The 24873-nt window shown below is 41.2% G+C and overlaps 1 protein-coding gene across 2 annotated transcripts in view; it reads right to left on the reverse strand.

Moving 5' to 3' along the window:
* Positions 1 to 24873, reverse strand: part of VANGL2 (VANGL planar cell polarity protein 2) — a 198702-nt gene that overhangs the window by 57523 nt on the left and 116306 nt on the right. For both annotated transcript variants that reach the window (XM_069217907.1, XM_069217908.1), the window contains exons 3-4: positions 14204 to 14473; positions 1931 to 2051 (exon numbers count right to left, since the gene is read on the reverse strand). In XM_069217907.1, coding sequence (XP_069074008.1) covers positions 1931 to 2051; positions 14204 to 14274 — 192 coding nt within the window. In that variant the 5' untranslated portion in view covers positions 14275 to 14473. The remainder of the gene's footprint in view (positions 1 to 1930; positions 2052 to 14203; positions 14474 to 24873) is intronic.

Here is a 24873-nt window from a genome sequence, read left to right on the forward strand (position 1 = left end):
ATAGGCTGCAGTTCAACATTATGCACTCAAAAGCATCTTCCCATGGCCACCTTGGATTTGTTTTGGTGAAGTTTTCCAGTTACACTGCAGCTTAACAATGAGCATCCGAAGAAGCAAAATCTTATGCCAACAGTTTAAGGTACTACTTATTCTACAGGCTTCCCACCCTTCATCGCCTGCTAGAGTCCACCAAAGGATGCCCAGTCCATTTTCTAAGAGTACTACACTTCTAATCTCAATAGCTTAAAATACTATCTGAAGATGGCGACCTTGTTGCGTGCAATTGTGGGCTTCAGCTACGTCTCATCGGAAGCCATACTGACCAGCCCCTATAATTAATGCACATAAACCTCAATACAAACAATGTTTTTCCCTGACTAGGAGGAGCATGTAATGTAGAAAGAATCACGGTGGTAAATGTTTAGCTATTCAGCAATACAGGGAGGGCTTTTCATATTTCTTACCTACTGAGTGGAACCTTCCATCCAGTACACTAAACTTCAGAGTTGAATATTTACAACAGTTACAGAATATGTCAATTTACTGAGGGAAACATTCAAGGCCAGTCACCAACAAATTCTACCGCTTGTAAAAATTTAAAAAACATTTTCCATAATATTTTGTACATGTACCTTTCAAATAGTTTCTAGAGCATAAACAATGTATGTGGGTGGAGGAATGTAGAGAAGGCTTGCTAAAAATCCAGAGCACACAGGCTTTTATCAGCCAGTGTGCTCTGGCTTTTGAAAAATTGGTAAATATTTTCACGACCACTCACAAAACAGCAGGACACACATTTTCAGAAAGGTCGTGGGGTTGTCAACACCAGGAACTCTCTCGAGGTTCATGCCCGCGGAGTCATTTTTTTAAACGTTTAACAAGTAGTCCATATGGCCGACTATATAGCAGTTTTACATTCCAGTTGCAAATCTACAATAGATTCATGCTGCAAACCTTCAGCTGCAACCAGGTAGAACAATCAGCTCTAAGAACATTCAAGTACTAGCTGAGCCACTACTTCCTATGATCTAGGACAGATATATCAAACATATACCAAATCTGTTCCATTTGCCTCTACCTTTTTCCTAGGTAGCGATGAGGTTTCTGGCGTGGGAACTGGCAAGTGGGCACTGGGCCAGCACCTTGAACAGCAGCGTGCACAATGTGTTCCAATGAGCAACAAAATCCTGTTCAAGAAGCGGTGCCTTTTCTACTGACCCAGAACCTCAAGACAGGTGGAACGATGATCAAACCATAACCTTTTTGACGTTCACACACTCTGAATATTCCCCCAGTCCTTTTCGCTTTTTCAGGTGGTGTCCGAGCAAGGTAAAGAAGTTGACTGAACCAGAGACAGAAAAATAGAGCATCCTTCCAGCACAGAGGAGACCACTCACCAACCAGATGGACAACCACATTTGCAAAAAGCACAAAGCAGATTTACAAATATTACTGAACTGACAAGTACACCATAGTTCTGATATGTATACCCAGCCACTCCCTGTCACCCATTTATTAACAACAAAGTGTCAATTACCAGCAGCACTGATACTACAACATCGACGGTGAACCAACACTGAAGAATAGGTACCTCCCTACAGCTTCCTCAACAGCACATTGAGAAATATGCAACTCTATCTCACATTTCTAAACTCTGCGACATCATTCATTTCTAAACATAACAGATTTGCTACATAAAAAGAACCAGGATTCTGATGTCTTCTGCTTTTAAAAAGATTGCCTTACAGAATATTTTCTACCTAGCTCTCCAGTGCCGATTTCAAAACATCACGCAATTAATGTTGTAATAGCCCAATGGGGCCTTATAAACAGAATGAGTGTGTCACATTACTAAAGATAACAGTGCTTATTTCTGAACACTAACACTGCACACTAACTGCGGAAAACCTTAAACCATTTTACATCTTACCCTGTCATCTCCTCTCGTCGACTCGTTGTCCAGTAGGGGCTCCCCTGGTGCCTGTATAGTCACAGACTTGTCAGTCCGGCTACCATCACGACTTTTGGACCGGTGCCGCTCTCGTCGATCTCTGCAATTTAAAAAATGATGATATTTGAATAAAAAGATATATTACAAATCCTGTAGATATCAAAAGGTGGCACATTAGTGAAGCACAGCACCTCAGATATATCCTTTAAGTCTAATGATCAATTATCTTAATCAAAGGGGTATGAAAAAAATCAAACAACTGGCCAGAACTGAGAGAGCCCTGCAACCCAACAAGAACGACAAGTAAATGTGGATGAAAGTTATAGGCCAAGATTTCCAAGGAGACCATTCTGTTTATGATGGAGGCATGGTGGCAGCTTCTTGAAAAATGTCTTTCTCATTACGTCATGCTTCCAAGTTGAAAGGTGGCATTTAAGAGTTTATCAGAACAGAGACTAAAAGATTGCTCTCTTCTTGTCAATAAGCTTTTTAAAATACACTCCAAGGGGCCTTTTGTGTGTCAACAGCAGCACCACTGGTGGTGCTTTTAGACAGCAGAAAGGGGGCCTTCGCAGAAAAGTTTAGACTGTCTTGCTAATTCATGCTTGCAAGAAATGGCAAAAGCAAAGCAAATGCCCACAAATCCTCTTTGTGAGATCGTGGCAGGATGTTACTCGATACTGATCCATCACTCCTTGGGACATGTAAAGTGCCTGCATCTGGCTAAAGGCCAAACACACAGCCAATGATGAGTCTGCAGAGTACTCAAACATCCTATAAAGTTCGAAGTGCAAAGAAGATATCTATCAGAGGACACATTAGTAAAGCACACCCAATATTACTAACCCATCAGTAGGAGACACAAGTGTACATGGCACTGAATTATTTTGTAATGCGAGATGCTATTCTTGCCTCATAGGCTCCCAAACCTCAGCAAATTGGGTCTTCTAGGGTACACATTCTTCAGTGGAGTTAAATTGCAGTCCATGAGCACACTGCTGAGAAAAGATTTACCAGTGCTGTGTAACAACCCTTGTGTAGCTACAACACTAGCTGAGTACTGATATCACTCCATGCAGTAGTATGTAAAACTCTTAGTTACCGGTGAGTGCAACTACCCACTAACATGTGAGTTAGTACAGTACCTGCTACCAATCATTTTGATGATTTAGCAAATATAAAAATAACTGCCCATTGATTTCTTAAAGAGGTCATGAAATAAATAAGACAACTGGAAAACCCAGCTTACATCGCTCTCTCTCCCCAATAAAATGTGTATCTCTATTCAAAGTTAATCAGGGTTGAGGTAGATGTATCAGGATGTTTGAAACAAGCTACTGCTGCCTACAATTTGGAAAACTATTTGTAAAGTTCTAGCCGATGCCATTTGTTTCTAATCACCAAAGTTTAATGCCTCTCAAATACCCGTTAAAAACATCCAACACAGTCCTCGAAAAGAGAAATATCAAGGAAAAACTCCACAACGAGGCAGTTCATAGACCACGATCATGCCGCTCTGTTAACATCTAAAATGTATGGCATTTTCTTTTTTTTTCAACTTTTTAGTGATCCATCATTAGCTCTCCCGTCACAGAAGAAACAGTAATACATAGGTTTAATGTCAGTACTTTGGTAGTATCAATAGATACATTTAACCAAACTAGGACAAGAACAACATTTAAATGCAACATAGTATCAGTAGGCCAGGTCTCCATAACTAAAAGGGCTGATCGCTCCATAAGGAGCATTTTGGACAATCACCTAAATCAATAGCAAGCAGTTTCCAGGATTGCCAAGAACCAAAAAAGGTTTTGGAAGCACCTGGTGATTCCAACTGACCCCCAAATGGAATCTTCTAAAAGGGACACTATCCAACTTGGCAAATCAAGACCTACAAATTGTTTTTCAAAATCCAACTTGACCTGCAAATGTTGGTACTTAATCAGGGCTAGTGTGCCCACTTCTAGCATTTCACAGGACAAACAATCTATATATTTGCAGATTTGTTTGATGGATTTTCAGATGATACAGAAAAGAAGATATCCTCATACAGTGTGCACAATTATGTACTAGTGACAAGTCTGGGATTATGTAGACAGAGGTTTATTGTGTTTGCATGGTTGAAAACCATATGCAGCCTATTTTCCAACCACAAGAACTTATAAATGTGAAGGGACTCCCCATCTGTTAACAACTGCAGGCCTAGAAAACTCTGAAAGAGGAGGTTCATAGGATGACAAAATTTTATAGGGAGTGGGTAAGGCCAGGAGCCTACGTCTGCTCATTTCTCACAAGAGGTGTATATTTTAAATTTTAATTATAAGCTTAGATTAGGAAGGCAGTTTTAAATACTTCAATTACTAAGGAGCTAAAACGAAAGCCATTGGTTGGTGCTAGATACATCTGCAGGACTCCTTAACATAGCTTAAACCAGTTGGATGCTAGAAGACTAAAGGTCCCTACTCTGAAAAGGTATGCTATTGCTGTGTACAGAATAATATGAAATTAACATCTGCACAGTGGACTGCTACAAACTGGGTTTTTTAGGTGCAGGTCTACAAAGATGTTCTTAGATAATAACAAACAAAAGGTGTTTGGGCTTGAACTTAGAAAAGATGTTCCTGATGCAGAAAACCTCTGAAGGTGTTCAGTAACAGATAGTAAAATGCTTCTTTGAGGTGGCCTGCCTAGTTGATGGTCTAAACAAACTCTGACAACAAGTTCTGTTTAAGTGAGAAAAGCAGCCTGGAAGGAACAGAGGAGATCTTATCGATCGAGTTTCAAAGTAGAACCATATATGCACAAGTGTTGTAAGCAGAGGCCCAATAACTAGATCCTCGAATCAGCCAGCAGCTGGTTCATAGCATTCCTAGTTCCAGTAATATAGTCCATTATGCTTTGTCTTTAGAGTCGAAAATTCTGCCTTAGCCATTCCAGGTAAAGCCTACTACAGCAGTAAAGATGTGTATACATCAAGGCAACAATGTCCATGGGTAATACCCAGAAGTGGAAAAGATCAATAACCATTCCATTGCACCATTTGTGGTCTATGTAGTTAATTAAAGCACCCACGACTGTGCATCACATAAAGCATGTTACAAGCTTTACAACTTAAAATTAACAAAGTGAACATGCTCAAACATAACTAAAGGACAAAGGAGGCTTGAAATGTGTTAACTATTTTATCTATTATGAAATTATATGAGCTAGTATTGCAGAGCTTTGAAATCCGGCATGCTGTGGCCTCATCTATGCTACCACCTCATTTATGCATGTGATAAGACAGGTGGCCCCACTGATTATAATCCTGACTGGAGTGCCAACTTGGTAGGAGTAGTAATACACATATAGCTTTGCAATGAGATCTCCACGAAACTTCAGGCTGATTTAGAAAACGCATGGGTAAATAGGGAACCTGCAGCACTAATAGAGGAAAGGTTTATCCTTAATTTCTTTGACCCAAGAAGTACAAGACCACATGAGAGGAGTGAAATGGAAGGCAGCCACTGTGCCCAGTCATCTAAAATGTGCTGGAAGGCTGCTATGAGGGCCACAAAGACCAAGAGTTGTAGGTTTCCATTGCCAGCTGTCTACAGCCGAGTGTCCACTGTGGAGTCCAAAGTAGCTAGTGTTCAGTACCACACCCACAGCAAATGCCAGATTCATCTTGCAATTCAATTTCAACTGATTTGTGTAATGTTCAAATGGACAATACATAAGCAATCTCTGCAAACACACATTTCAAAATTATTATGAAGTAACTGGAAAAGGCTTAAATGTGTGTTAACTGTGTTAGGATTATAAAACGTTATACCTTTGAATATGGTAAAAAAAGAAATTCTAGTTAATAAACAATAGTATCAATTACTTCTTCCGACCAATAAGTCATGGACAAATGTAGAAGCATTAATACAATTCTCAACTATACAGGGGGTATTTCCTATGCTTATGTGCAAGGAATAGACTGGCTCCATACATTGCCCATGACTGCCTACACTTCCTGTATTAAATATTATTGAAGGAAAAAATCATCAGACCTTTAATTCCAAATTAGCTTTCAAATAAAACTTCACCGATTGTTTAATTTTCATACATTACAAGGGGTCTGACGCAACCTTTCTAATCCACATTACATTTCTATACCAGCTTCTAAGCTTCAGAAGTTGGTGTTTTGACAAGTCTGAATTTAAAGTTTGTTTTAAAAATGAAATGTAGATTAAGAGCTTCATAAAAGTGGTTTACCCGTAGCCCCTTGATAAATACTTTCTTGGAAAATGTACACTTAAGAGGAAGAGCAGTAATCAGTAAATATCAGTACGACAGCAGTTAGGATCCAATGGAAGTTTCTTAAACTCAAGTAAAATAATATCATTCTTTAAGGATGGTGACAAGTATTGAAGAAATGAAAATACACCGATTCTGCATACAAAGACAGTGGAAATGGAGCAATTTGATCAGGACACGTTCTTAGGGGTTGTGTGCATGGAGCCATACAAGATGTTTAAATTTAATTAAGAGACCATAAGGAATCAAGAGAAATAAACGAAAAGGGACCCAGTGGTGAATCGTCTGCTTTATTTCACGTTTTACAGAAACTAGCAACTATGGTATAACTTGTTCTATGAGCGACACTCAACAGAAAGTTGCTTAAAAATTAGGTTATGCACCGGGCTAGATGTCTGTGTGGAAGAGAAAGGAGAGAATAACTGTCCCTTATGGGAGCAGAAACTCAGTCACAGCTCAAGGTAAGGAATTTCAGATAAATACTATGTCAAAGCCAGAGACAATTCTGCGCTGTTCTTTCTTCAATGAACTCACAGCAGCCTTCATTAAACATGCCGTTGACAAACAAAACAAAAACTACAAATCCACTATAATTCATGAAAAACAGTTGAAAGCACTATAATTACATGACTTAAGTCCAACGGGGAGCTAACACTTGTAATACCTTTTATGTTACAAAGCCAAATTCCCTCTTTCCTTGCTGGTCAGGGGCCTCATTTGAGCACCTCTTTGTTATTTCAATGTGGTTCCTATAGTTGAATTGCTGGCGACTGAATGATCAAACCGAGTTCTGAGAGTGTTGTCCATGTTTACGTTTAGAGGTGTGTAGGCTTGACCACAGTTACTGTGAATAATCCTCTAGCTTGTTGTGGGTACCAAAGGTACTTACACCTTATACCAGGTCCACTTATCCCTTATTAGTGAAATGTAGTCAGTTTCTAGAAGCCAGGATGTCTAGAGGTAGCTGTAGCTGCGCAGCCAAGGCTTATCTAGGAGACATGCAAAGCTCATGCAATATCACTGTAGTCACACAGTACTCACACACATGAAAGAAAATACTCACTGTTACAAAAATAAAGGTACTTTATTCTGGTGACACAAATGCCAAAAATACCTTAGAGACTATACTCCCTTAGGAGGTAAGTAATATACACAGTATATATACTAGAATGCAGTAATAGCTCTAAAAACAGTTAGAAAACAGTGCAAATAGTGAAAATCACAATAGGTTGCAATGGGCCTTGGGGGAACACAAACCATATACTAAAAAGTGGAATGCGAAAGTCGGTTTCCCACCTAGGAAAGTGTAGTGTGTAGAGGGTCCCTGGAAGTGTAAGAAAACACTAAAGGTAAGTACTAGAACCCACCCCAGAGCCCAGGGAAACAGGAGTAAATCACATTAAGTTTCCTAGAACCCAAAAGAAGTCAGGAAAGAAGATAATGCAAGAACCAGAAGAGACTGCAAGACACCAACAAAGGGTTCCTGGACCTGAAGACCTGTGGAAGAAGGGGACCAAGTCCAAGAAGCACTGAAGAATCCAGGGAGAACAGGAGCCCCTGCTAACCCGAAATGAGGTGCAAAAGAAGAACCACCAGTTAACAACAACAGTCAGTATTGCACTAAAGAAGACAGATGCGGGTTCCTGGTTGGTGCAGATGATGTCCCACACTGGATGAAAGATTGCAGTCTGGTTTGCATCGCTGGATTCCGCCAACAAGCCTTGGCACACACAAATCTCGTGGTCAGCGGAAAATGGCTCTGCCTGGGCCCACGAGGGACTTGGTGGCCTTTACCTAGGAGGGGAAGATAGAGGGGGCTCTCAGAAAGTCAGCGAGCCCTCAGAAGACCCGGCAGCGCACACAGGAGTCCCACAGCACGGGGACAAAGAAGGTGCAAATGGAGGCCCACGCAGCACGACACAAAGGGCTCCCACGCTGCCAGAGAACCACTCAGGAAGCTGTGTGTCGCAGGAAGGAGTGCTGGGGGCCGGAGCTGTGCTGTGCATGAAGAACGTCATGGAAGGCCTCACACAAGCCGTGGCAACTGCTAATCATGCAGTGCATGGGGGTACTGTCTTGCGTGGGGAGGCAAACTCTTACCTCCACCAAAGTTACACAGCTGGACCTTAGGACCATTGTGACAACTTCAGCCCACCACCCGTGTTGCTGGATCCACACACTTCATCAGAAGAGGTGACTCACACCACCGGTCGTCGTTGCAGAGGGGTGCCTGCTGAAGCATGAAAGTGACTTCTTCACTTCAAGGGAGATTCCTTCATTCTTCTGGTGCATGCTGAAGACAGGCAGTCCTCGGAGGATGCACAACCTGGAAATGGTTGCAGTTGCTGGCAGGAGCTGAAGATACAATGTTGCAGAAGTTGTCTTTGCTTCTTTGTTGCAGTGGAGGGTCCAGATGCAGTTTAATCAGAAGAAGGTGAAGTAAAGGATGCAGAGAATTCCTGCTAGAGTCTTGCATTCCAAATCTGAGGAAACACCTAGAGAAGAGACCCTAAATAGCCCTGAAAGGGAGATTGGTCAGCTACACAGGTAAGCACCTATCAGGGGAGGGCTCTAACATCACCTGCCAGCACTGGTCACTCAAATGCTAATAAAGTGCCCTACCACCGTGGAATCCAAAATGACAAAACCCAGGGACACTCTGGAGGAGCTCTGGGCACCACCCCTGGGGTGGTGATGGACAGGGGAGTGGTCACTCCCCTTTCCTTCGTCCAGTTTTGCACCAGAGCAGGGACTGGGGTCCCTGAACATGTGTCGACTTGATTATGCAAGGAGGGCACCATCTGTATCCTTCAAAGCATTTCCAGAGGCTCTGGGAGGCTACCCATCCCATGCTTGTAACACTTATTTCCTAATGGAGAGGGTGCAACACCCCTGTCCCAAAGGAAATGCTTTGTTCTGCTTTCCTGGGCTTGAGCTGCTCAAGCAACAGGAGAGCAGAAACTGGTCTGTGAGGTGGCAGCAGATGGGGCTGCCTGGAAAACCTCAGAAGGCTGGTGTGGCAGTAGTGGGGTTCCACTGGGGAGCCCCCAGAGTGCATTGAATTGTAAAACCAATACTAGAATCAGTATTGGGGTACAATTCCCAAATGTTAGGCACCTTACATGGCCATATTCGGAGTTACCATTGGGAAGCTGGACATAGGTATTGACCTATGTCCAGTGCAAGCGTAACATGGCGTCCCCGCACTCATGAAGTCTGGGAAAATGGTCCTTGACCATGTGGAGGCACCTCTGCTAGTGCTGGGGTGCCCTCACACAGGTACTTTGCACCCAGCCATCAGGGTTGGAAGACCTGACATTTAGGTGACTTATCAGTGACCCGGTGCAGTGTAAATGGCTGTGAAATGGTGCATGCACCATTTCACGCAGGCTGCAATGGCAGTCCTGCAGAACCCTATGGGTGGCAAAAGTAATGCTGCAGCCCATAGGAATCCCCTGGAACCAAAATGCCCTGGGTATCTAAGTACCATATACTAAGGACTCCTAAGGGGGTACCACTATGCTAATTTGGGATGAAATACTGGGTTACCAGTATATAGTGACAAATTTGGGAAAAGAAAGAGATCCTGGTTAGCAGGATTCCAGTGACACAGTCAAGCATACTGACAAACAGTCAAACTTACTGACAAACACGCCAAAAACCATAGGCACTGGGGTCCTGGCTAGCTGGATCCCAGTGACACAGTCAAACACACTGACAAACAGGCCAAAAATATGGGGTAACCATTGCTAGAAAGAGGCTACTTTCTCACACTCAAGCATTTTTCCCCTGATGCAGCTGGTCAGGTACAGAGATGTGCGACCATTCAACCCTCAGGGCTATTCAGCCGATCGAACATTTTTCCTTTCAGATCTTCATTTGAGGGCTGAGCACAGACAGGGTCTTTGCTTGTGAGGCACTATTTGAAAGCTCTGAGATGCTAGTCCAATAACATCTGGAACCATTTCATGGCACTGGTGAACGGGATGCTGTTTAACAAACATGCCCTCTTAAGATTGAAGTTTTAACTGCTAATGACTGTCCATGCTCCATCAATGGAAGGTTGAAGCAGCACTGAGCATGAACCCCATGACTGATCGTCAGCAGAAAACTACCATGACTGGACCTTCGACATTTTATTTAATAGTGTTCCTCCACCTGTGGGTTCTCCCAGAGGGAGTACACACGTATGTGAAGTTTGGCTCAGAGATGAACAAGGGGTGGCCACTCCCTCGCACCTGGCGCTGCAGCATATTTTTAATCATGGGCATATTTGCCTACCTTGGGTGAATCACAGTATACATTACTACTCTGGTTATGGCAACTAGATAATAAGTAAATGTCACAGGAAATCCTCTGAGGGGTCAGATCGCGATCTATATGCTGAACGAGGGTCTCAATGAGGTTGATAACAATACTCACTCTTGGTCATGCTGTCTGCAGCTTATAACTCTTGGAATAAATCACTGAAACTTGAAAGGCACCAAAAAAGAACCAACCTTCCATTGTAAACAGGGGCGATCAAGCTTCCAGATCTCTGGACTTGTGGTCAGAAACAGAAGACCACTAAAGTGAAGAGAAGGTCAGACAGCACCTACAGCATTTTAAGACACCTGAAGGACGCCTTCCTAGGAAGGGACCAGATACCTTAAGCATAACATAACAGTTATCTGTAAAGCACACATTCACACAGAAGGGTAGGTTGGTGCTGAATAACAGATTTAATTGGTACCCAACTGAATTCTACTCATTTTATCAACTTCACAAGGATAACAGTTTTCGTGGACTTTCCAGTATTTGATCCTGTGATGATGAAGTTAAACAGAGATCTCTGCACTGGATGCATTAGAACACCGAGCCACCAGATCCGACTATCATGCCTGGTGAAGTGTTGGGCTCTTGGAAATCAAACAGCTTGCAAGCAAACTATTTACCACTCTCACCAAGAGGGGTAGACCTCACGTGGAACAGTCTGGTTCACTCTTATGTTCGGAAGATTTAGCAACACACACCAAAAGTCTGTTGTTTTTGACACCTTTAACAGGGATAAGTTCAAAAGAGACAATCAGTAAGATTATGAGGAGGACCTGCTGAGATCAAAGATACAGCCTTAAAATGTGGCCTCTGTGCCTATTTTTTACCTGATGAACGTTGAAGATCACAGGTCTTCAGCATGTATTTCCCAATCACATTCCTGCCTGTGGAAAGCCATATAAGTCAGAATACACTTGGAAGATGTATGCCTAAGGTAATCCTTAGTAGGCACAATTGCATCAACACTAGACATACCTGAAGGAGTCTACGGTGATGTGGACATTCTCACTGAATACCCAGAAGAGCCTGAGTGCCTGAAGAAGATGCCAGGACCCATTACAAAGATTTTAAATGCAGCCATAATAGACGTGTATCTGGGCCTGAAAATGGACACTGACATCAATGTAAGGTGAGCACACCAGGCGTTTTCCTCTTTGGAGGTACATCTACGCTCCAGCACAAAATCAGTACTTGATTCGGATTAGAGGAGGATGAAAACTGGGTAGCTTAATTCTTCAGAGGCAGATTCTGCTGCAGACAGGCAATTCAAAAAGCAATGTGTAAGGAACTTGAGTAACTTTAGAAGCATCTTCACATCTCAATACCAAGCTCACATCTACTTGAAAAAGGACTTCAACCAGTGTCTTTATGGCACAGATAGCAGTATCTGGGCATCGGCAGCCACTTTCAGCAGCATGGCTCCTAAAGATTTCAAGGCTTCCATTGACACTTTTACCACTCTCAATATTAGTTTAAACAAATTCTTCCTACCTTGATCTATGCAGAACCTGCCAGATTTACTTCATGTAATACCTACACTGCTGGACGCTTAGCTAGCCTAAACCTTGTTTCCGAAATAAGCCTAAGAGAATGGAAACATTCCTTCACAATTGGTAGGCTCCAACTCCAGACGCCTGTAAGTTGATGAATGAGTTTCCATTTGGGTTCTTCAGAACCCTCAAACAAATCTATTGTCCAAAAACCCCAAACAAACCCACCCTCCAAGAAAAATAATTTCCTCCTCCTGGATCAAAGAGTGGTGAATGCCAAATAGTTCAACTTGTTTTGTAAGGGGCAATTCAACTGACTGCTCCACATCTGTCCAGCATTAAAAGTAAAACATTGCTTATAAAATGTTAAAAAAACAAGAAATTAGACTGACTGTGAATCTCAAGGAGTTCTCGACAGGGCTCCCTCACCACCAACTCAAAATGGATGCCTTACATCAATTAAGATATATTTTAAGAAAGAGGGACTGGAGGGTTCAGTTGAACATCAAGGGTGGCCAGCTGACTACTGTAAGAGTTCTTCAGTTCGGGTGGTGGGCTCAAAATATTTAGTTTACCACTGTGCACTTCAGACTTTATCAGCCCCATGTTGCCTGGCAAAGGTGATAAAGCCAGACGTGGATTTCAAGGTAAAGGGCATTTCCATGATCATATATCTAGGTTACGTACTCTGTTCACTCAAGAGAATTCACAGAAAGTTAACTATATTAGATTTGGACCTAACTAACTCTTAAAACCATACCTTAGGCTCTGTGATTTTCAAAATTCAAGTCCTAGCTAATCTACTCATTGAAACTTCTGGACATATCCTAGCTAGAGTTGGTTTAACTCTCTTTACTTTCTAGCATTTAATGAGAAAATTCAAAACAACGTAGTTAGAATTAACAGAAATGCTTGTTGATATTTAGTCCTATATAAAGTCTTCTAACTTCAATAAAAACCACTATGCCAAAAAGAAGCATCTCTGACAATCTCTAAAGAGGTATACTTTGCTCATCTCAGAGAACCTCTTGGACAACATGTCAATACACCCACAGGGCTGGATTCGGCGCAAATAATTAAGTTAATATAATGAAGGTAATACAATAAAAACTTAGTGACGACTTAAAATAGTCTACTGAATCAGAACAGTATTCTCTGGTCAATGTGGCTAAAGCCAGTAGGTGTTAGGCAACCAGTAGAGAGCAGGTTCCATGACAACAAGCCGGGAATCTTACTTTATACACGAGTGTCCGAAAATCAGCAACTACTATGACGGCCTATTCATGCTACTACTGGCATAGGAGAAATGGTTTCCTCCTTTCTTTTATTATATTATGATGAATGCTAGGGTGCACTGACAGGTCAAATATTACAGATCTAAGCATCACAATTGTTTGTAAAATCTTACTGAAAGGCTAGCAAATACACTTTAATGGACAGACTCATAAGATGGTTGCTTAACTGCTTGGATAACTTGGGACTGCTAAGCAGAGCTACGAAGTAATTCAACTAATTGACGATCTGCTTCTGGCCAGTGAGACACAGGTGATGAGTTCGAGACATTGGCTGCATTGTGGGTTTGTTAGATTTTTGAGACAAATGGCTCCATCCTATGCTTTCTACTTCCTTTCTGTTGAAATCCATGCAAACTGCTACTGCAGTTAATCAGGATAGGCCAGCACACAATGCATAAGACTAGTGTTCTTTTGCATTTACTAGGTGTGCTTGTTAAATTGTTCCCTTGTGTGCTGATCTGTGTTCAACATTTTTCTTAGCCTTAGGGATTTTTGATACAAAAGAATCCGAAATTCCTTTTTAGAGGGTAGCTTAGTAACCAGGTAGGGGGTTCTTCTGAGAGGTATATCGCCCGTAAGCCGCAGCTCTCTGTCACTCCACATCTTACGTAACAGCTTGGAAACACTGGGAGTTCAATGTGACTCTTACATATATCAACCATGAAGTTGTGGTTTGTAAAACTGTTTGGTCGCACTACCAGGACGTAGCAGCTAAAACCTGTTACATGTTTCCGAGGACGTGGTTTCATAATCCACAGCCTCTCATCAAATCACACTTTTCCTGGACTGCTGTGTAATGCATATTATTAATGACAGGTGCAGAGAGTGAGTGGGAGCAAGATAAAAAAAAAAAAAGGAATGAATCATACCTGTGCTTGCGGGAACTTCGGGAGTGGCCAGATTTGTAGGAGTAGCCCGAATACTGTGACTCGTTGTCCATGTTGTCAGATCTTCTGGCCTTGTACCGGTCCACGTTAACAGACTTGGGTTTCCCGGGTACCGCAGCCAAAGCAGCTGCTGCAGCCTCCTTGACTGATGGTTTCTTCAGGCCGAGAGGCACCTTCAGAAAGTCAACTTTCACCTTTAGGGACTCTATTTTGATTCGCTGGCAGGGCTAGTTATGGAAGAAAATGAAATACCTATTTCGGAAAAAAGAAAGAAAAGGGACAGAACATGAATACACAACAGGGACAATTTAGATCAAGGCAAATTAATTGAAACCTATATATCGGCTCCATGCTCACTTTTCCTTACAAGCTGGTTACAATTAAAGCATACATTAAGTGTATGTAGAAGCAGAATTTAAAATGTTATTTTAACTGATACCTGCCATGCCCATTTGGTAAAAAGGAAAACTGTCAGCACAAAAGGACACGTGAAATTGAAATAGATTGCATTCAAAGACTGATTGAAACACTTTTCCTCTACATTTTACTCATAAAAAAAAAAAATCAACTCATCTGATGCTACGCAGACCACCTCTCAATGTCAATTGTAAGTGGCTGGAAAATAGCGTCACAAAGCCGTAAAGGTGCTGGGATAAGAACCAGTGAAGAGTTTTTTCCTCAGGGTTCTTTTTAAATTACTTGACACTGTATTCCAATGTCTAACATGTTGTACTTCTGAATATAAGATTTAAGTGAAACATGAGCAAACGGTGCTATTGATGAAAGGCTTTGCACTTTCAAACTGTATCTTAGTACACAGCAGTACATTTTTAGGCTCCTTCTTAGACTATGATCCTCTTAATCAAGTCACAAACATACACCAATGTCGAGTGCACGATGCAGTTCCTTACAGGAATACAGCACGAACATTAGCTAGGATCTATCTCTCTTATGCCTATCTGCTTCTTAAACTTTTCTCCTAAAGCCGACATTCAGATTGCCACTTCTCATCCCCTGCAAAGCAATATCTCACTGAAATACCATACATGACAATTTCATCACATGGATTTTAAATCCTATCAAAGACCAATACTGTGCAAAGACTGAAGCTATCCAGTGCAACAATAACATGTTAATCCTTCACAGGCAAAATACTTGAAACCTTTCATCAGACTATTAATAGGCTGAACCTGTTCTGTCAGTTATCTAGTCTTCAGAAAAGAGGCTTCTGCGATGCAACAACACCTTTCAAAAGCTGCCAACCAATAAGCAAGCAGGCATTCAAATAGCAAATGTGCTGTGATCTAGAAAATAAAAATAAAATCAGGCGCAAATTACAATACACAGTACACACATGCGATGTGACCTACTTAACTGGTAGATCATAGTCTGCAAATCTGGGCACTAGAACAAAGTACATGAAAAACCTATGAGTCCAGGCGTAGACAAGGGGACACGCTAGCAGAACAAGCCTGCTGAACACAGGCTACAAGTTTATCTTGGCAGCACTTCCAAGAGATGTCTAGGGCGTTTTCCTTAGACAAAGAACAGGTGCACACTTGACAGGTAACTAGTATTAGGATCCAAATGTGTCATCTTGGGGACTTGTGGATAAGCTATTAGAACAAAGAGCTAAAGGTTAAGCGGGTCTATAGAAAAATAAAATACATTTGTATACATTAATCAACCACAATGAACTTCAATTATTTTGAACTTTTATTTTAGACGGTTTCGTTAGTGTGATTTGTCTATTAAAAAAAAAAAAAAAAAAAAAAAAAGTTTATTACATTTACTAAAATGAATACTACATAATGTGGCTGACTGTAGTGTATTAAACATGCAGAGGAAAACAATGCTACTATATAATTATGACTCCAGGTTTTATGGTATTCATTTTGATATTGCCATTTGTATCCATATTTACTATTTGCTCTTTTGCTGCATTGGTTATATTTCACATTTATTTACATCAACAAATGTTTACTCATGTTTGACTGTCCAGTGGGTTTAAGTCACTTACAGTACAATACAGCCACCTGGAATCATTTGCATTGTAGAACCATTTAAACAGCTTTACTCCCATAGTTATTTAGGTTTCATTAGGAAATACTTTTTCTATTTCTTAACAAGAACACCTTCTTTGTCAGTCTGCACAGTTATTGACCTAGCACACTTGATTGACAGTAGTGGGAATAATCCAAAAGGAAAATATTTTCTGAATTTTTTCACACTTAAAAATAAATACCGACAGGGCAATACATTTGCTTCTGTCTGTACATATTTGTAAAACTCAGCAAAAAGGAAAACTGAGAGCCTTATATGTAATTCAGTTGACAGGGTTTTAAAAAATGTTTTGATGTTCACAGTACAATTTTGCAGGGCTCAGATGCTTTTAGAACTTATAGTAAAATAAAATATACAATTTTACAATCTATACAGTCTTATTTTATTTGATGGGGTGAATATGGAATAAAAAAAGGACAATAATTAAAGTGTTTGTCAATGGACTGCCACCTTTAGAGAACTATGTCAGATAAGTTAGCAGTAAACCTAGCTGTGTGACTAATTTTCCTTCAAAGAAACTCTGGGAGAAAGCCACAAAAAGCAAGCACTGATAGAGCCAGTTGGTCTGGTCTTTGAAAGGTATTGATCAAACCTTTGGCGTTGTCAATGCTTGTTTGCAATGCTGACCAGCCCGAGAGAAGGAAAAATATACAAAAAAAAAGCATTTGCAACGCAATGGGTCTTGCGTTTGCTCGAGTTAGAGTTATTAGCGTTGCAAATTCCTACCTGGATTTTTCTTGCGCATAAATTGAAAATGGGAAGTAAAACAGTTGCCATAAGCAAGCCAATTAAAAGCGCCATGGCTGCCATGAGCATGAGCACGAAGGAGAGACACAAAAGGAAAAAGAAGTTTGCTCGCAGCCAAACGTATTGGCAAAAGTGCAATTATCCATATAACAGGTTCGATCGCCAAAGTGGTAACAAAACTGTCCCAAGGAGGGACAAACGTAAAGCCTTTAACAATGATAAAAAAGGATTTTGAAAGGCTACCCCATGAACGAGTGATAGTGATGGGCATGTGATGGGTGTTAAAAGCCTGCAGGTAGATTACAACAGGCCAGAACGCTTGCTTGCTCAGCCTAAAAAATGGACAGCCCCAGGGTGAAGGCAAATAAGTGTGTGCGAGCATCATAACACATGCATGTGTGCTTCATGCACAGTATATGACTTTTTCGAATGTAATTTACCATTCAAAGATGGCAGACACTCATTTTGGAGTGGCAAATGAAAAACCATGTGCAGCTGCTGGCCCGCGAAAAAACAGAAATATAAACTAAGTTAAGAAAAAGCAAAGCCGGACAGGGAAAGATAGGGGAACAACATAGGAATGAAGGTGGAGCCCTCAACACCACCAAGCAGCAGCGGGGAAAGAAAAAGAGGCTAGTTTTGAAATAAAATAATTTCAGAGAGGTGAGAAGTAAGCTACAGAGAGCATGGGGGGGTATATGTGTGGAGCCAGCAAACAGGGGAGAGCTAGATCACATGCATCACGAGTGCTCAAACAAAAGAAAACAAAAAGTAGCTCTCTGAATGAGGACAGTATAAGGATACTAATCACTTAACAAGAAAGATGGTAAAGAAACTACACCCCATGAGGGAAGGCAAACACAACAGGAGGAATGAAGTCCTCTAATAAGAAGAAAGAACAAGATTGATAAGAAAGCCAACCAACATTTAATGGGACGAACCAAAGCCCACTGTATGCATTTGTACTGTAAATACAATTAGTTGTTCAAAAATACACGTGTAGTTGAGACCTAAAACATAACATTCCATAAAATACCATGCTTCTTTATGATATTCCTATAATGTTTTCTTGTGTCTGTTCTAGGGACTTTTGCCAGTTACTCCATATATGGTCTCATTTTTACTGGATAGTTAGAACCAATCTGTGTAAGAGCAGGACCATAATATTGGTCACATCTGTCAACACATAACACATCTACAGACAGCCATACGCCTTTAGTCACACTAAAGTAACTTCCAGGTCATGAAAAGTTGCATATAAATTATTTGTTTAACTCTATTAAATTTTCAACTTGTAGTCCATCATAGAAACCATGCTCATACATAGGTTCAGCTAACACACAACCGACTGATTTGATTCCAGAACGCGGTATCGGGCCAAATAACCTCTGCCTTGTTTAGTCTTTAACAGTTATTTTGGATCCACAGGGCAATATTGGCCAGGCAACGTCTGAATTTATTGGCTACTTCCACAACAATCGATGAGATACAACCACTATTTCTGTGTCATCAGCATAAGCCTCTACCTCAAAACTGTAGGAACACACACGTTTGGCCAATGGTATGACAAACATTAAATAATGTGAAGGACAACGACCAGCCTTGGGGCACCCGTCGAGGTAGAAAGATGGGAGTAGAGTTAAATTCTCCAAATGCCAGCCTTTCTTCTCTTCCTGAGAATAAAGAATTGAGTATGGTAAGGGCTGCCCCCCCAATCCAGATCCTCCCTGGCTAGTTGACAAGCAAAGAATGGCTCACCGTGTCAAACATGGCAGAGAGATCAATAAGAATCAGTGCAGCCCTAAATCCTCAGTCTACCTGCCTACGGATCTCTTAAGTGGGCACTACTAAAGGTCAAAGATCACATATTGACTCCCATAATTAAGAGAGACCGGTCGATAGATAGCTATTGTGAACGTGCAATGTTTCTCAATCTTTGGTTTGATTTAGTTTTACTAGGTACCTGGATGGATAGTTTCAGGTGAGAACAAGTAAACAAATGCAAAGAAGGGCTAAAACTGTCTATGAAAACACCAATCAAGTAATGAGATGAATATGGATGTCACAAAATGAAAAGCTCCTATAGGAATTGATGGTCATATTGAGTGAAAGGGTGGGGGTGGTTGAGGTAGGGAGTTAAGGGTGGTTCAGAGTGAAGAGCGGTGGTAGGATACTGGGGTGAGGGTGGGGAAGGGGTAGTAAAGGTGATTAGGGTTAAGGTGGTAGTGGTTAGGTGTGGTGTTTGTGGCTAGGGTGGTGGGAGGGTATTTGTGCTGGTTGTGTGGTTGGGTGGTGGGTAGAATGGTGGTGGTACACATACTGATGTGGGAAGCGTGGACGGGGAACAACAAAGACAATGGGGAAGAAAAATGAAAAACAAGTATTTGCAATGCAATAGGTCTTACATGTGCTTCAGTTAGAGCTATTGGTGTTGTAAATGCATACCAGGACTTTTCTTTCCACATAAATTGCTCAACCCTACTGCGTAATGTGGTCCTCTCTGCCACATAATTCCAGGGGTCCTGCATATAATTAAAGCACTTCCATTTAACTTCTTTCTCTATTTGCAGCAAAACATTAAAATGTTGCCATTATTTTTATTATTATTTTTTTATATCATTTTGGGGTCCCACCAACCTAGTGTGGGGACCCACAGACAACCTAGACACAAAGAGCACACCGTGCTGCGAGTAATGGGCAAAAGTGTTTTGTAAAAGTAAGGCCACGCTAAGCGTTATGGGCGAGTTTCTGTGTGCAGCAAATATTGTACTATCTTGACTGTAATGGTCAGAACACCTCCTAGAGGGCACCACTTTAAAAATAGCATGTTTAAGAAACATGGTCATGTAACCATATAGTTAGCCCTTAGAAAGCATAGCCACATGAAAACAGAATGGCAGAAAGTAATGCAGTGTAACCAGATTTTTAGCTCCTAGAGGGTGTAATGCATTACATATTTTCAGGGTTAGCAGGCCTATGAGAATAATATTACAAACAAGGCCCTTAAAACACAAAGTAGTCCCAGCTGTAAAACAAAAATTCCAGCCATGAGAGAACTCAAAAAGACACTGACTGGGTGGGAGGGGTTATTATTTTGGGGTCCCCCCAACCTAGTGAGGGGACCCAGATATGGCCTAGAAAGAATGGGCCGTGCTTAACATTTGGATGGTGATCCCATTTTTCTAGGACCATCACACAGTGAGTTATGGGCATAAATGTTTTCTAAAAGGAATAACCCACAAAGAATTATGGGGCAAGTTATTGAATGCAGCGAATATGCAGTATCTTGATTGTAATGCTCAGAACAGCCCCTAGAGGACACCATAATAAAAATAGCATTTGTAAGAAACATGGTCGGAAAGTAATGCAGTGTAACCATATATGTAGCCCATAGAGGGTGTAGCGCCTTACACGTTTTCAGGTCTGCTGCAATGCGATTACAAACAAAGCCCTTACAACACAAACTACTCCCAGCTGTAAAACGAAAGTCCCAGCCATTAGAGAGCATAAAAAGACACTAAATAGTGGGAGGCGTTACTATTTTGGTCTCCCCCCCAACCTAGTGTGGAGAACCATAGATGACCTAAACAGAAAGAGTGCATCGGGCTGAACGTTTTAAAACAAAAGTCCCAACCACGAGAGAGCTTAAAAAGACACTAAATGGTAGGAGGTGTTACTATTTTGGGGTCCCCCCCAACCTAGTGTGGGGAACCATAGATGACCTAAACAGAAAGACTGCACCGGGCTGAACGTTTTGATGGTGGTCTTAATGTCCTAGGACCACCACAGACTGAGTTATGGGTAAAAATGTTTTGAAAAAGAAATGCCTGCAAAGCATTATGGGGGGAATTTACTGAGTGCAGTGAATTTAGTTGTATCTGCTCTCCTGCTGTGCTGGGAGAGCAGCTTCGAGGATTTCTGTGTTAAATGCTCCAGTTGGTATATTTTTCAACCGCTAAGCTTGCTAAGTGGTACTCATGTAATGCTATCCTCCAATCCACTTCGCGCTATAAGGAACTTCACATCCTCATGTAACACACTCCGCCGATCGAGTTTGCACTATATGAACCTTTTTTTTTAAGTTATCAAATAAATTTAAAAAACCTCCCTCCAGCTTGCAGCCTTTGTGCGCAGACACCACAAAGAAACAGTGGCATGCCCAAAACAAGGAAGAGGAAGAAACAACATACGACCATTCAGCGTGACGTGGGGCGGCAAAAGAAAAACATAGTGCGCCACACTAAGGTATATGGCCGATCGTGCAATAATCCATGTAACCGGGTCAGTCTCCAAGGCAGCCTCAAAGTGGAGCACACGTAAAGCATTTACCTCTGGTACGTTTGCCCCGCCTTGGGGCGATTCTGTTACCGCCTTGCAGACTGACCCTGTTACATGGATAATTGCACGATTGCCAATATGTTTGACTGTGAGCAAACTTTTTTTTTCTTTTGTCTCTCTCCTTCACGCTCATGGCGGCCATGGCACTTTGAATCGGCTTGCTTATGGCAACTGTTTTTCTTTACCTTTTCAATTTAAGTGGCAAGAAAAGTCCAGTTAGGACTTTACAACGCCAACAGCTCTAACTCGAGCAAATGCGAGACCCATTGCAGTGTAAATGCTTGTTTATGTCTGGCTTGACTACACACGTCTTCAAGACAAATTATTACCAGTTCTATAAAATAAAAATAAAGTGGATTTGGCTCAGAGCAACATTACTCTCCCCTCACACTGTTGGCCGTTTATCATTTTCCTCCATGCAGTGTGTGCGCAATGATGGACTATTTCACATCTCAAAAGTACAATGAATGATTAAGTTATGTGCAGGGCCACTGGAATTATGTGGCAGGGGAGAAACAAGTTGCACAGCATGGTTGACAAAATCATGTGGCGTAATGTGGCTCTTTTTTTTTTTTTATAGTATTACTTCATTATTTTATCATTTGTACACATGCTAATGCTGTCTGGGCACAGATTTCACCCTATTAGTACCATTTTATAAACCAAATACATAAATATGGAACTAAAGGATGACCAGAAATTGCTGCAGAGGGTCCTTCAACATCCATGAACACATTGCCACGTTTTAGTAATTTTTGATCCATTTGAGGTAGAAACTAAAATGTTTTGTTAAAATCTGTAGATTATGCGGCTGATGATTATGTGACAAATGTGACATGTCCTTAATTATGCACAATAAAAAAACGCGGTTGCAGAATCGCATAATTCCAGTGACCTTACTTATGCATTTGGGGTTGGGAGAGGATTATGCGCATATCGTTTTACTGTACCTTGCTGCCAAATACCTGGAAGGCATTAATCTTATGTTCGTGTATATAAAAGAAAAGAAAAAAAAACAATTCAAACAATTCTATAAAAGACATCAAATTAAGCCATACGTGCATTGGTTAAAGGAAAACAACACATTTTCGTTTGATTTCTTTTTCTGAGACTGTATCAGTCTCTTTTTCAAAAGTGTTTACTAGGACAGGTAGAAGGGCTCAAAGACGCTTACAAACAAGCACTGGCAATGGCAATAGGTCTGGCTTTAATATACTATCACAGGCCAGTACAAATGCTGCATTTTATAAGCAGAAATGCTCAGTACAGACTTAAAACAACATATACCAGTCAATAAGGCTGGCTTTAATATTACAACATACAGGGAGTGCAGAATTATTAGGCAAATGAGTATTTTGACCACATCATCCTCTTTATGCATGTTGTCTTACTCCAAGCTGTATAGGCTCGAAAGCCTACTACCAATTAAGCATATTAGGTGATGTGCATCTCTGTAATGAGAAGGGGTGTGGTCTAATGACATCAACACCCTATATCAGGTGTGCATAATTATTAGGCAACTTCCTTTCCTTTGGCAAAATGGGTCAAAAGAAGGACTTGACAGGCTCAGAAAAGTCAAAAATAGTGAGATATCTTGCAGAGGGATGCAGCACTCTTAAATTGCAAAGCTTCTGAAGCGTGATCATCGAACAATCAAGCGTTTCATTCAAAATAGTCAACAGGGTCGCAAGAAGCGTGTGGAAAAACCAAGGCGCAAAATAACTGCCCATGAACTGAGAAAAGTCAAGCGTGCAGCTGCCACGATGCCACTTGCCACCAGTTTGGCCATATTTCAGAGCTGCAACATCACTGGAGTGCCCAAAAGCACAAGGTGTGCAATACTCAGAGACATGGCCAAGGTAAGAAAGGCTGAAAGACGACCACCACTGAACAAGACACACAAGCTGAAACGTCAAGACTGGGCCAAGAAATATCTCAAGACTGATTTTTCTAAGGTTTTATGGACTGATGAAATGAGAGTGAGTCTTGATGGGCCAGATGGATGGGCACGTGGCTGGATTGGTAAAGGGCAGAGAGCTCCAGTCCCACTCAGACGCCAGCAAGGTGGAGGTGGAGTACTGGTTTGGGCTGGTATCATCAAAGATGAGCTTGTGGGGCTTTTTCGGGTTGAGGATGGAGTCAAGCTCAACTCCCAGTCCTACTGCCAGTTCCTGGAAGACACCTTCTTCAAGCAGTGGTACAGGAAGAAGTCTGCATCCTTCAAGAAAAACATGATTTTCATGCAGGACAATGCTCCATCACACGCGTCCAAGTACTCCACAGCGTGGCTGGCAAGAAAGGGTATAAAAGAAGGAAATCTAATGACATGGCCTCCTTGTTCACCTGATCTGAACCCCATTGAGAACCTGTGGTCCATCATCAAATGTGAGATTTACAAGGAGGGAAAACAGTACACCTCTCTGAACAGTGTCTGGGAGGCTGTGGTTGCTGCTGCACGCAATGTTGATGGTGAACAGATCAAAACACTGACAGAATCCATGGATGGCAGGCTTTTGAGTGTCCTTGCAAAGAAAGGTGGCTATATTGGTCACTGATTTGTTTTTGTTTTGTTTTTGAATGTCAGAAATGTATATTTGTGAATGTTGAGATGTTATATTGGTTTCACTGGTAATAATACATAATTGAAATGGGTATATATTTGTTTTTTGTTAAGTTGCCTAGTAATTATGCACAGTAATAGTCACCTGCACACACAGATATCCCCCTAACATAGCTAAAACTAAAAACAAACTAAAAACTACTTCCAAAAATATTCAGCTTTGATATTAATGAGTTTTTTGGGTTCATTGAGAACATGGTTGTTGTTCAATATTAAAATTAATCCTCAAAAATACAACTTGCCTAATAATTCTGCACTCCCTGTAGATATGCACTAAAGCAGTTTGCATTCTTTTTTCACATGAAAGCCAGAAGTGATGGCTTTGCCAATGCTGGTATTTGTGAAAAATGCTACGTGTCTACTACAATGAACGTAGATAACTGTACAAACTAAATAAAGAGAACACAGGTTACGCTGTGCCTTCGCAAGTAAAGAATAAGTGTTATTGCCTAACGTGTTTTTTTTTCATTGTCCTCAGGAAGAAGAATCACCAATTCATGTCTGTGGATGTTGCTGGAATCGTTTTCTCTGGGGCTCAATACTTTCTCTGAAGATGGCGCATCTAAAATTTCCAATTTAAAAATCATTCCAAGGACAGGGCCCTAAACTGTGGTGTTCCAACAAAAGCCAGAAAGTACATCCAGAAGGTACAGTAAATAAATCTTGACACATGGCAATACGTTAGACTCTGAGCCACTGGAATTATGTGATTTTTCGGCCGTTGCATTTTTCCGCATAATTATGGATTTGCTAATAATGGATTTTGTGATTTATTTTGTAATCCTTGCGGCTTAATTTGCTCCTGCCTCAAAGCGTAATTCCAGTGGCCCTGGTTAGTCTTACATACCAGTGCCCCCGAGTCAGGCGGGAGACAATTTGTAAA

This window comes from Pleurodeles waltl, chromosome 12, assembly GCF_031143425.1.
Source record: "Pleurodeles waltl isolate 20211129_DDA chromosome 12, aPleWal1.hap1.20221129, whole genome shotgun sequence".
Lineage (NCBI taxonomy): Eukaryota > Metazoa > Chordata > Amphibia > Caudata > Salamandridae > Pleurodeles > Pleurodeles waltl.